Source organism: Callorhinchus milii, unplaced genomic scaffold (assembly GCF_018977255.1).
Source record: "Callorhinchus milii isolate IMCB2004 unplaced genomic scaffold, IMCB_Cmil_1.0 Scaffold28, whole genome shotgun sequence".
Lineage (NCBI taxonomy): Eukaryota > Metazoa > Chordata > Chondrichthyes > Chimaeriformes > Callorhinchidae > Callorhinchus > Callorhinchus milii.
In genome coordinates, this window is record NW_024704769.1 from 3,760,850 (window position 1) to 3,773,222 (window position 12,373).

The following is a 12,373-nucleotide window of genomic DNA, read 5'->3' on the forward strand; positions in this document are numbered from 1 at the left end:
GAACAATAATAATCCTGGCATTGGACACAGCGCCTCATCACGTCTTTGAGACGTCTCAATGGCTTCACGGGATACGCTGTAAAGTGAATTGACTGTGTATTTTGTGGGCGAATTATAATTATTAATTCGGTTTGTTTCACGTCAGGAGGACCACACAAAGCACTTTACCGTACTTACTGTTAGGCAGTGTAGCGACTGTGTGTTTTGGGAGCGAAACTTGGCAGCCAGAGTGTGCACAGCGATGTCCCCTCAACCAGCCGTGGAGGATTGTTGGCCAGGACACCAAGAGAGATAGAGAGATAGAGAAACTCCCTTCTCTTTCCGAACAGCACCGCAGGAGATCTTTGACGTCCATCTGAGCAGACAGACGGGGAGTGAGGTTTAACGTCTCATCCGAAGGACAGCGTCTCCGACAATCCAACAGCCCCCCCACCCCCCCCAGCGCTGCATTGGAGCGTCAGCTTAGACTGTGATTCCAAATCCTGGCGTGTTCGGGAGGGCTCAAACCCACCATCTTCTGACTCGGAGGCAAGAGCGAGAGAGAGAGAGAGCGCTACCACTGAGCCAGGCTGACACACAGAGTGAGGAGAAGCTTTCCGTGAGTTTAAGGGTTAAGTGATTCACAGAACCACAACTGTTAACATGTCTGACTTTGGTCCTGTGGTGCCCAGGGTACAGCGAGCAGTGTAGAGGGAGCGTTACTGTGTCTCTAACCCTGACCTGGGAGTGTGGACACACAGTGTAGAGAGAGCTTTACTGTGTCTCTAACCCTGACCTGGGAGTGTGGACACACAGTGTAGAGGAGCTTTACTGTGTCTCTAACCCTGACCTGGAGTGTGGACACAGTGTAGAGAGAGCTTTACTGTGTCTCTAACCCTGACCTGGGAGTGTGGACACACAGTGTAGAGAGAGCTTTACTGTGTCTCTAACCCTGACCTGGGAGTGTGGACACACAGTGTAGAGGAGCTTTACTGTGTCTCTAACCCTGACCTGGGAGTGTGGACACACAGTGTAGAGGGAGCGTTACTGTGTCTCTAACCCTGACCTGGGAGTGTGGACACACAGTGTAGAGGAGTTACTCTGTCTCTAACCCTGACCTGGGAGTGTGGACACACAGTGCAGAAGGAGCTTTACTGTGTCTCTAACCCTGACCTGGGAGTGTGGACACACAGTGTAGAGAGAGCTTTACTGTGTCTCTAACCCTGACCTGGGAGTGTGGACACACAGTGTAGAGAGAGCTTTACTGTGTCTCTAACCCTGACCTGGGAGTGTGGACACACAGTGCAGAGGAGCTTTACTCTGTCTCTAACCCTGACCTGGGAGTGTGGACACACAGTGCAGAGGGAGGTTTACTCTGTCTCTAACCCTGACCTGGGAGTGTGGACGGACGCACAGTGTAGAAGGAGCTTTGAGACATCCTCCCTACGTGAGATATAAGGAATGAAAGGATAATTGTTTTCTGTGGTGGCCAAATAATAATAATAATCCTTGCATTTGATATATCTCCCTGTTACGACTTTGAGACGTCTCAAAGCGCTTCACACAACATACTGCAAAGTGAATTGACTCCGGAACATCGCCAGACTACGGCATTACCTCACCCCTCACGCTGCTGAAACCCTGGTTCACGCCTTTGTCACCTCAAGGCTGGACTATGGGAACTCTCTCCTCGCCGGCCTTCCCGCCACCTCCCTCCACAAGCTGCAGGTCATTCAGAACTCTGCAGCTCGTGTACTGTCCCGCACCAGGCTTCGGGACCACATCACTCCTACCCTCGCTCGCCTCCACTGGCTCCCCATCCCTCAGAGGATTGATTTCAAGATCCTCATCCTCACCTACAAGGCCATTCATGGCCTCGCTCCCTCCTACCTCTCCAACCTACTATCCCCCTACCTACCTGCCCGTACCCTCCGTTCCTCTGGCTCCGGTCTGCTCCACGTCCCCCGCCCAACCGCCCACCATCGGTGGTCGGGCCTTCAGCCTCTCAGCCCGAGGCTCTGGAACTCCATCCCCAGTGCCTTCGCCGCTTCCTCCCTTTCCTCCTTCAAGGCCGGTCTCAAACCTTTCTCTTTGACCGAGCCTTCAGCTCCCCTCTCGACTCTCTTCCTCCTCCTCGCTCCCTCCCTTCCCTCCCCTCACCCTGACCATTTCCCCCCAATGCTCGGGTCATGACCCAACTGTGCAGCGCCTTGGGACGTCCTCCTGACGTGAAAGGCGCTCTATAAATGGAATCTTGTTGTTGTTGTTGTTGTTGTATATTTTGTGGGCGAAACGCGGCGGCCAATTGCGCACAGCAGCGTCCCCCCCACAAACAGCCGTGGATTCAAGTGACCAAATCACTGTGTGTGTGTGTGGAGTAAGGAAACTTGCCTAAGGTTTCGCCCGGGAATCGAACCCGGATCCTCTCGCCTGCGAGGCGGGGGCTCGCACCACTGCAGCGCGAGACTCCACAGTCCGTGTGTGAGCGTTGAAGGCACTTGTGAAGGAGAATGACTGGCCTTTTCCTGGTCAGTCATCTTACCTACGTTGCGAGGAACCGGACTGACTGATGACCTGTTCTGCCCCCCCCCCCCACCCCCCCCCATACAGCGCACACCTGACAAAGCCAGACTGACCTCTTGGGTTCTGCATTCCTCTACACGCACCCGCTGCCCTCCAGCTAATTCCACCTGCCGTCCTAAACATATTACCTACTCGCTCCGCAGGCTCCTGGGAGTGGTTAGAGCGAGCTAGAGGAACCTGGGTCCGATTCCCGGGCGGGACAGGACGGGACGGGGGAAATGCTGGGCAAGAGACGCCTCAAAGCGCTGCGCGGGATGCACTGTAACGTGAATTGACTGTGTATTTTGTGTTTAACGTCTCATTTGAAGGACAGCGTCGCAGAGCAGAGCAGAGCAGAGCAGAACTGGATTGGAGCGTTAGCTTAGACCGTGCGGGTGGGGGGTTGGGGGGGCTTGAAAAACCACAACCTTCTGACTCGGAGGCGAGAGAAAGAGAGAGAGAGAGAGAGAGAGAAAGAGAGCGCTGCCAACTGAGAGTCAGACTGTGGCACAGGATTGCCAAAACCCCCGACTGACGGCAGTAACTGGATGGACCAGTTTAGTGAGCAGGTCGTGCCTTGCGGTCAGGTTGGAAATGGTGGACAGACAGTGAGATGCAATCAGCCCCCACCCCCCCCCCCCCACACACACACACATTCCCCCCCACACACACACACACACATTCCCCCCCACACACACACACATTCCCCCCCCACCCCATGTTTGCACTATCTTCTCCTGTGGGACGGGTCGTTAACTGCTCCTCGGAGAGATCTTTGTCTGTTGGGTGTGGCCCTCCCGGGGGTCGATGGCTCAAAGCTGTTAATTGCCCTCCGTCCCTCCCTCCTCCCTTAACGCTGCCATTGTCCTTTGGGCTCCGGCCTCCGCTCTGCCATCGCTTTCAGCCACTACGCCCCAAAACTCAATTCCCTCCCTCTCTCCCTCCCTCCGCCCTCGCCCCCTCCTTCCCCACCTTCGGCTCGTGCCTGAAGACCTTGCTCCTCGACCGTGTCTATGGTCACCTCCTCCCCTCCCCCCTCCCCCCCCAGTTAATCTCACTCTGTTACTCTCTATAATTAATAAATAATAATAGCAACGATAATAATAATCCTGGCGTTTGACCCGGCGCCTCATCACCTCTTCGAGACGCCTCAAAGCGCTACGCAGGATACGCCGTAAAGTGTAGTGACTGTGTAGTTTGTGGGCGAAACGCGGCAGCCGATTGCGCACACAGCAGCGTCCCCCCCCCCCCCACAAACAGCCGTGGATTGAGTGATTAGATGACGCTGTTTCTCTCTCTCTCTCACCCTGTAAATCTCCTTTCAATCCTGTTTTGCTGTGAGATGCTTTGATGACACAGCCTGGAGTCCGCCTCCTCCCTCTCTCGCTCTCTCTCCCTCTCTATCTATCTATCTCTCCTCTCTCTCGCTCTCTCTCTCTGACCAGCTGGAGTGTTACCACGTTCGCTGCGACTGTGAGGGAGAGAGGGAACGTGGATTTAAACTCTGTGATAATCTGCGATGCTCCTTTTCAAGCACAGACGTTTCACCATCCACAGAGCCGGTAGGATAAACTCTCGAGAGGTTGCAAACTTTGTCAGGAATGCTACCAGGGATGAGGGACTTGTGGGATTGTTCTTAGAGCAGAGAAGGTTTGAGGGGAGATTTAATAGAGGCGTTCAAAATTGTGATGGTTTTTTGATGGAGTAAGATGAGGGAGAAACCTCGGGTGGGCGAGTGGGTCAGTCACCAGAGGACAAACGGTCATTCAAGATAATTGGGGGGAAAAAAAACAGAGGAGAGACCAGACGAGGAGTAAAAATGCTTTGCCCAGAGAGTTGTTGCGGTCTGGAATGCATTGCCTGAAAGGCTGGTGGAAACGGATCCGATGGCAGCTTTCAAAAGGGGATTGGGTCGGGGACTTGAAAAGGAAAAATGTGCGGAGCTGTGGGGTAGAAGCGGGGCTGTGGGGTAGAAGCGGGGCTGTGGGGTAGAAGCGGGGCTGTGGGGTAGAAGCGGGGCTGTGGGGTAGAAGCGGGGCTGTGGGGTAGAAGCGGAGCTGTGGGGTAGAAGCGGGGCTGTGGGGTAGAAGCGGAGCTGTGGGGTAGAAGCGGGGCTGTGGGGTAGAAGCGGGGCTGTGGGGTAGAAGCGGGGCTGTGGGGTAGAAGCGGGGGGAGTGGGGCTAGTTGGTAGCTCTTTCACTCAAAGTGCTGGCACAATAATAATAATAATAATAATAATAATTCTGGCGTTTGATACAGTGCCTTATCCCAGTATAGTGACGTCTCAAAGCGCTTCCAAGTGACTTGACTTGTGTGTTTTTGTGGACGAAACGTGGCGACCAATTACACACACAGCAGCGTCCCACACACAGCCGTGGATTGAGTGACCGCACTATTATTATTATTATTATTATTAAGTTTTCTCTCTCTCCCTCTCCCCCGGTGAGTTAGTGTTTTCTGGCTGAAATGCATAGCTTTAAACTGTGTGTGTGCGCGTGTGAGATATACTGATGTATTTTGGGATGGCGGAGAGAGAGAGAGAGAGAGAGAGGTGGGGAGTTGCGGGGACGTGAAGGAATTTGAAAGCGAGCGCGTGGATCGCGATAGCGCGTGAGAAGCAAAGCCGGGGTTGAGCTATCGGGACCTTTTTACCGCGTACACAGAGCCGGGAAGCCTCCGGCGAGCAACAGGCAGTGCAGAGCGAGGGTCCAGCGCACGGTGAGCAACCGACAGGACTTCCTCTCGTCCTGAACCGCGCACAGCAACTCCCCACCAGCAATTGGCGTTTCACCCGCAAGATACACAGTCGCTGCACTTCAATAATAATAATAATAATAATAATAATAACCACAAAGCCCTTCACAGAAGCTACTGTGAAGTGAATTGACTATATTTTTGTGGGTAAAATGCAGCATATACTTTGCAGTAACTATATATATATATATATATATGTGTGTGTGTGTGTGTGTATTTTCTGTGAAGCGCTTTGTAGACGTCTCGACGACGTGATAAGGCGCTGCATCAAATGCGAGGATTAATATCAATAATATTGGTTGGCTGTTAAGTCCCGGGGCTGTTTTGGAGGGGGAGGGAAGGGGGGGGGATGTCGAAGCTGCTGATGGAATGCGCGATAGCGGCCGAGGGAGGGAGTCGGTATTCCGATCTCGAGTGGAATACTTTGCATTCCATTGCGCAAAGCTCCTGAACGCTGCTTAACCCTGAGTCAGCCTCAGCGCCGCGTCACTCGGTGTGTGAGTCTGTGTAACTCACCGTGTGGGTGTGTGTGGGTGGGTGGGGGGGGGGGGGGGGAGGGAGGGGGTGGGGGGGAATCTTAATAGCTATGTTCTGTTTTATCCTCCTCCCCCGACACACACCCCCCCCCACTCCCTCTCTCCCTCTCTCCCTCTCTCTCTCCACGTCTCACATTCTTTACTTCTGTACTCTCTCTCCATTTGCCTCCCCCTCTCGCACTCACTATCACCCCCCCCCCCTCCCCACCACCACCACCACCCCCTCCTTTCGCACCCACCCCCACCCTCACCCCCCCCGCCGCCTTATTGGAGAAGCGCTTCACGGAATAGGCTGTAAAGTGTAGTGACTGTGTGGTGTTTTGTGGGCGAAACACGGCAGCCAATTGCGCACAGAGGGAGGGGGGGGGGGGGGTGGGGTGTGACTACGGACAGACAGACGGATGGACAGACAGACAGACGCTGCAGTGGGTGAGTTGCCAGTCAGTCTGGGGTGAGACGGAAGTGACTGTGGGATGATTCCTGACAGGTTACAAACCCGGCATCGCTGAGAGCGGCGACGTGTGGCTGACAAAGATGAACCCGTTGAGGAGCTCCATCAAGCTGGGACTGTCGGCCAGCGTCGGGAACTTCGGGACGGGGGGGGACGGCAACTTGGGGGATCGCTCCCCCCGCCCTCACCCCCAGGGCTTCGGGGAGGGGGAGGGAGCCCGGCGGATGGTGAAGTCGGAGTCCGAGGACTCCGGGGTGGAGCTGACCAGCTGCGATACCGTCTGCCCCTCGCCCGGCTCCTCCGAACGCAGCTTCTCCCTGGATTCTCCCGCTTCCCGGCACAAGCTGGAGAGCGCACTGCGGAGGACCTTGTCGTGGCAACCGCCCGGGACGGAGGCGGAGGCGGAGGCGGAGACGGAGACGAGGGGAAGTGCGGAGACCGAGCCGGAGAGGATTCCCAAATTCCGGTCAGGCGACGCGGAGAAGGGGAAGGAGGCAGAGGGAGAGGCGGAGGAGGGAGACGAGGAGGTGGATTGGCTGAGGCTCAGAAGATGCTGGACTGCAGACAGCACCAGGGCTTGTTCACAGGTAAATAATAACAATATAATATAATAATAATATAATAATAATAATATAATAATATAAAATATAACTATAATAAAATTATAATATAATAATATAACAATAATAACATATAATAGTATAATAATGTAATTAGAATTATAATATTAACAATAACAATATAATAATATAATAATATAACAATAATATGATATAACAATGTGACAACAATAATATAATAATAACATGATAATCGTTCCATTTGATGTTGCACACGATCGCATCTTCGAGACGTCTCCAAGCGCTTCACAGGATACACCGTAATATGTAGTGACTGTTTTGTGGGCGAAACACGTTGGCAGCCAATTGCGCCCGGCGGCGTCCCCATAAACAGTCGTGGATTGAGTGACCAAATTATTATTTTTTCGGAGGGATCATTACCCCCCGGGAAAGCGATCCCCCGATCGACTAACAACCGGGTTCCTACTGACTGCTGGTAACCAGAGGCGCGCGTGTGCGTGTGTGAGTGTGTGTGTGTGTGTGTGTGTGAGTGAGTGTGTGTGCGTGTGTGTGTGTGAGTGAGTGTGTGCGTGTGTGTGTGTGTGTGTGTGAGTGAGTGTGTGTGTGTGTGTGTCTGTGTCTGTGGGGAGTAAGGAAACTTGCCCTAAGGTTTCGCCCTGACCTGACCCGCCCGGGAATCGAACCCGGATCCTCCGGCTTGCGAGGCGAGGGGTCTAACCCCTGAGCCACAGGACACAATATGGGTTGCATCTCTTAATAGTTCAGTGAATGTGTGAGAGAGGGAGAGAAGGATGGAGAGAGATGGAGATATCAACCGTGTGACGCGCTTGTCTGGGGGGGGGGGGGGGGGAGGGAACGAGGGCTTGTGTGTGCGTGTGTGTGTATGTGTGTGTGTGTGTCTTACCACACACTTACCACCCACACACACCCACACACACACACACCCACCCGCAAACACACACACGCGCCCGCATAAACCTGCCGGCATTTGCGGAATGTTATCTGCGTCCGTTCAATCTTCCTCCAAACACAAGAGTAGGAAGTTTTCCCAACGCTGAGTAATCAGCCTCCGTCCCGAGTGAGATTACCTCAACCTGAAGACATCCCTGGAATTGCTGTGTGTGTGTGTGTGTGTGTGTGTGTGTGCGCCTCAACTTCACCAACTTCACCAGTCAGATTTAACACCACCATCGGCCCTTAATAATTATTATTATTATTATTATTATCAAACCCTGTGAAGCTCTTTTGCCCGTCCCACTGACCCCAAAGGCACTTTATCAAACGTAGCCATAATAACAACAGGGATCCTGGCATTTGACCCGGCGCCTCATCACTTTGTTGAGACGTCTCGAAGCCCTTCAAGGGTTACAGTGTAAAGTGTAGTGACTGTGCGTTTTGTGGGCCAAACGCCTGGCAGGCAAGTGCGCACAGCGACGTCCAATTTTATTTTATTGGAAGGGATTATTACACCCCGGGAAAGCGATCCCCCAATCGACTAACAACCGGGTTCCTGCTTCCGGCTCGAGTGAGGAAACTTGCCTAAGATTTCGGGAATCGAACCCGACCCTCTCTCTCTCTCTCTCTCTCTCTCTCTCGCTCGCTCGCGATGCGAGGGCTCGAACCCCTGAGCTCCGGGACCGTCTGCGGAGAGGGAGGGATGAGAACGAGAAAGGCGACTGCTGAACCCCCGTGATTTCCTCTCGGTGACTTTTAAGGAAAGGCGGAGGAAGGACTCGCGGAGGGACACGGGCCAGGGGCTGGGTTACCTGCGACAGGTGTGTCGTCTGCTGGAGATGATCGGTCAACTCCAGGAAAACAACCTTCTCCTGAGGAGACAGAAAGAGGAGGCAGAGGAACAACTGAGACAGAACCAGGTAGAGACCGGGGGTTGTACACGAGAGCTACAGCGCGTCTCAATTTATTATTACTGCTGATTATTATACGACGCGATGAGACGCCGCGTCAAATATTATTATTGTTGTTGTTGTTATTTACTGTAAAGTCCTTTTTGCTGTTGGTTTAATAGGATTTGCTGTTGACGATTTCTTGCTGTGGTCAGTTCCCGCCGACATTAACCCAGGCCCGACATCCCGTCATCTCTTCCCAACCTCCATCCCACCACCCCGTCCGGCTTTCCCCTCGTCAGTTCCGTCGGCAAAGGTCCTCGTCCGTCCCCAACATCTTGCTGGAAGTTTCCGGAAGCCGTCCCGAAGAACCGAGAGAGAACGGTGAGCCAATGTGTCAATAATATAATAATAATAATAATAATAATAATCCTGGCGTTTGACCCGGCGCCTCATCATGTCGTCGAGACATCTCACAGCGCTTCACAGGATACGCTGCAAAGTGTAGTGACTGTGTATTTTGTGGGCGAAACAGCAGTGTCCCCACAAACAGCCGTGGATTGAAGTGACCAAATTATTATTATTTTTTTTGGAGGGATTATTACCCCCTGGGAAAGCGATCCCCCAATCGACTAACACCCGGGTTCCTACTGACTGCCGGTAAACAGGGGTGTGTGTGTGTGGAGGAAGGAAACTTGCCCTACATTTCGCCCAGACCTGACCCGCCCGGGAATCAAACCCGGGTCCTCTCCCTTGCGAGACGAGGGCTCTAAACCACTGAGCTACCGGCCTCCACAATGCAGCGCTTAGTAAACTCCGTGATGGCTTTTCCAGGGGATGGTGAGCTTCTGCCTTCTGAGCAAATCGACGGGTCACCTGCAGACGAGGAAATGGACTGCCCACCAGATGAGACTGACCGGCCGGCTCCGAGCTCCCGCTCACCAAAGTCAGCAAAGGTAACGCGGGCTTTCCCTCTGTCTACGAGTGCGTCCGGTGTGTCAGCCTGGCTCAAGAGTAGCGCGCGCGCTCTCTCGCTCTCGCCTCTGAGTCAGAAGGTTGCGGGTTTGAGCCCCCACTAGTTAGTACTTGGAATCACAGTCTAAGCTGATGCTTCAATACAGCGCTGGTGGGGTGGGGGTGCGGTTGTGGCAACGCCGTCCTTCGAATGGGAGACTAAATCTCACTCCCCGCCGGTGCCGTGTTCAGGCGGACGTTAATGATCTCCCTCAGCGCTTGTGGGAAAAGAGAAGAGAGGAGTCTCTCTCTGTCTCTCCCGGAGTCCTGGCCAACAGTCCCTCAGACAAATTTAGTCCCTCGTAAGAATATAAGAACTTTGCTGGCGAAATGAGACCGAGGCCCACGTTTGCGGGGTGTCGCTGCCGCGTTTCGTCCACAGAGTACACAAGTCTATTGTGCGTCTCCGATCGAGTACGTGACTTGTGACTGAGAGCTATTGTGACGACGGTCTGCGGTTGTTTCAGGCCACTCGGCCTGACTGGGGCAGAGTGAAGGAGCTCGTCAACAGACTGAAGCCACGGCAAGGACGAGCACGCAGCCTGGTGGCCAGATTGAGAGGCAACTCACAGCACAACAACAGGTGAGATCATAATAATCATAATAACATCACAAATAATACTACTACTGGCACTCGCGCTACTCCCGGCATTTGATGCAGCGCCTTAACACGCCATTGAGACGTCCCAAAGCGCTTCACAGGATACACTGTCGTGTGTGGCGACTGTGTACTTTGTGAGCAGTTTCCCACAAACAGCCGTGGATTAAGTGACCGTATTATTATTATTATTGTTATTATTATCTGAAATCCTTTACATTCACAACCACAGCGTGAAAAAAAAAATTAAACCTCATCTCCCGTCTCGTTCTGCAGCTGAAATGCCTGGACTTTGAGGCTGAGGTGCGAAGCTTCGAAGGGGGGAGTCAGAGAGATAGAGAGAAGGACGGATTTTCCCCACCGGACGAACTGTGGTCGGAGGAGACGACGAGGAGGGAATTTTTTTCCCCCTGAAATTCCCGAGAGGAGAGAAGAGACTGCGAAGGGGGTCGGGGACCGGGGAAGAGGGAGCGGGAAGTGTTTTGGAGAGAGAGCTGTGTTTACGAAGTTCGCTGTGTAAATGTCGTCGTCGTCGTCGTCGTTGTCGTCGATTTCTCCTGTGGAGGTTGAGGGCGCGAGGCGTGTGGAGGCGGCGCTGGGACACGTCGCTGCCAGCGCACACGCAAATGCACACGCCGTGCACACGCCAGCCTTTGTTATTCAAAGCTCGAATCCCAAGTGCTCTCCTGGTGCGCACAGGAATTGTGATGTGGGCGAGAGCAAGCGCGGCACAGGGACTGTGTGTTGAGTGCGCGCGTGTGCCCGCGTGTGCATGTGAGTGCGTGTGCGTGTGAGTGCGTGTGCCCGCGTGTGCATGTGAGTGCGTGTGTGTGCGTGTGCGTGTGAGTCGTGCCCGCGTGTGCGTGTGTGTGTGTTAAAAGAAATCATTGCGACAATCCCTCCGAAAGGAAACAATAATAAATTGGTCATTTTCACTCCACGGCTGTTTGCGGGACAGGCGCTGCCATTAAAACCCACCAATAAACAGCTGATCCCAAACCGGTCCCCGGCACTGCCTCCTCACTGCCCTCACACCACCGCCACCACAACAACAACAACAACACAACAACAACAACAACAACACCACCACCACAACAACAACAACACCACCAACAACAACAACACCACAACACCACCACCACAACAACAACAACAACAACACCACCACCACAACAACAACACCACAACAACACCACAACAACACCACAACAACAACAACACCACAACAACAACACCACAACAACAACAACACAACAACAACAACAACACAACAACAACAACAAAACAACAACACAACAACAACAACAACACAACAACAACAACAACAACACCGCCACAACACCAACAACACACACAACAACAACAACAACACAACAACAACAACAACACAACAACAACAACAACAACACCGCCACAACACCAACAACAACACCACAACACCACAACACCACAACAACAACAACAACACCACCGTCACAACAACAACAACAACAACACAACAACAACAACACCACAACAACAACAACAACAACACCGCCACAACACCAACAACAACACCACCACACAACAACACCACCACAACACAACAACACAACAACACCACAACAACACCACCACCACAACAACAACAACAACACCGCCACAACAACAACAACAACAACACCACCACAACAACAACAACACCACAACAACAACACCACCACCACAACAACAACACCACAACACCACCACAACAACAACAACAACACCACAACAACAACAACACCACCACAACACCACCACAACAACAACAACAACAACACCACAACAACAACACCACCACCGCCACAACAACAACAACACAACAACAACAACACCACCACAACAACAACAACAACACCACCGCCACAACAACAACAACAACACCACAACAACAACAACACCACAACACCACCACCACAACAACAACAACAACACCACAACAACACCACCACCACAACAACAACAACAACAACACCACAACAACACCACCACACAAACCGTGGTATCCCCCCCCGCGCCCCCCCACCAAAAAA

The 12,373-nt window shown here is 52.9% G+C and overlaps 1 protein-coding gene across 1 annotated transcript; it reads left to right on the plus strand.

Annotated features, from left to right (window-relative positions):
* Positions 1-5,185: 5,185 nt before the first annotated feature.
* On the plus strand, positions 5,186-11,098 carry LOC121851053. The gene is made up of 7 exons (XM_042344562.1): positions 5,186-5,259; positions 6,319-6,869; positions 8,579-8,737; positions 8,890-9,091; positions 9,542-9,663; positions 10,189-10,304; positions 10,596-11,098. The coding sequence occupies exons 2-7, from the start codon at positions 6,366-6,368 to the stop codon at positions 10,597-10,599; spliced, it is 1,107 nt and encodes a 368-aa protein (XP_042200496.1). The 5' UTR covers positions 5,186-5,259; positions 6,319-6,365; the 3' UTR covers positions 10,600-11,098.
* Positions 11,099-12,373: the final 1,275 nt, after the last annotated feature.

Coding starts and splice junctions, on each gene's coding strand:
- LOC121851053 (XM_042344562.1), top strand. CDS start 6,366: ATGAACCCGTTGAGGAGCTCCATCAAGCTGGGACTGTCGGCCAGCGTC. Junction 6,870..8,578: donor GCACCAGGGCTTGTTCACAG/GTAAATAATAAC, acceptor GTGACTTTTAAG/GAAAGGCGGAGGAAGGACTC. Junction 9,092..9,541: donor CGAAGAACCGAGAGAGAACG/GTGAGCCAATGT, acceptor TGGCTTTTCCAG/GGGATGGTGAGCTTCTGCCT.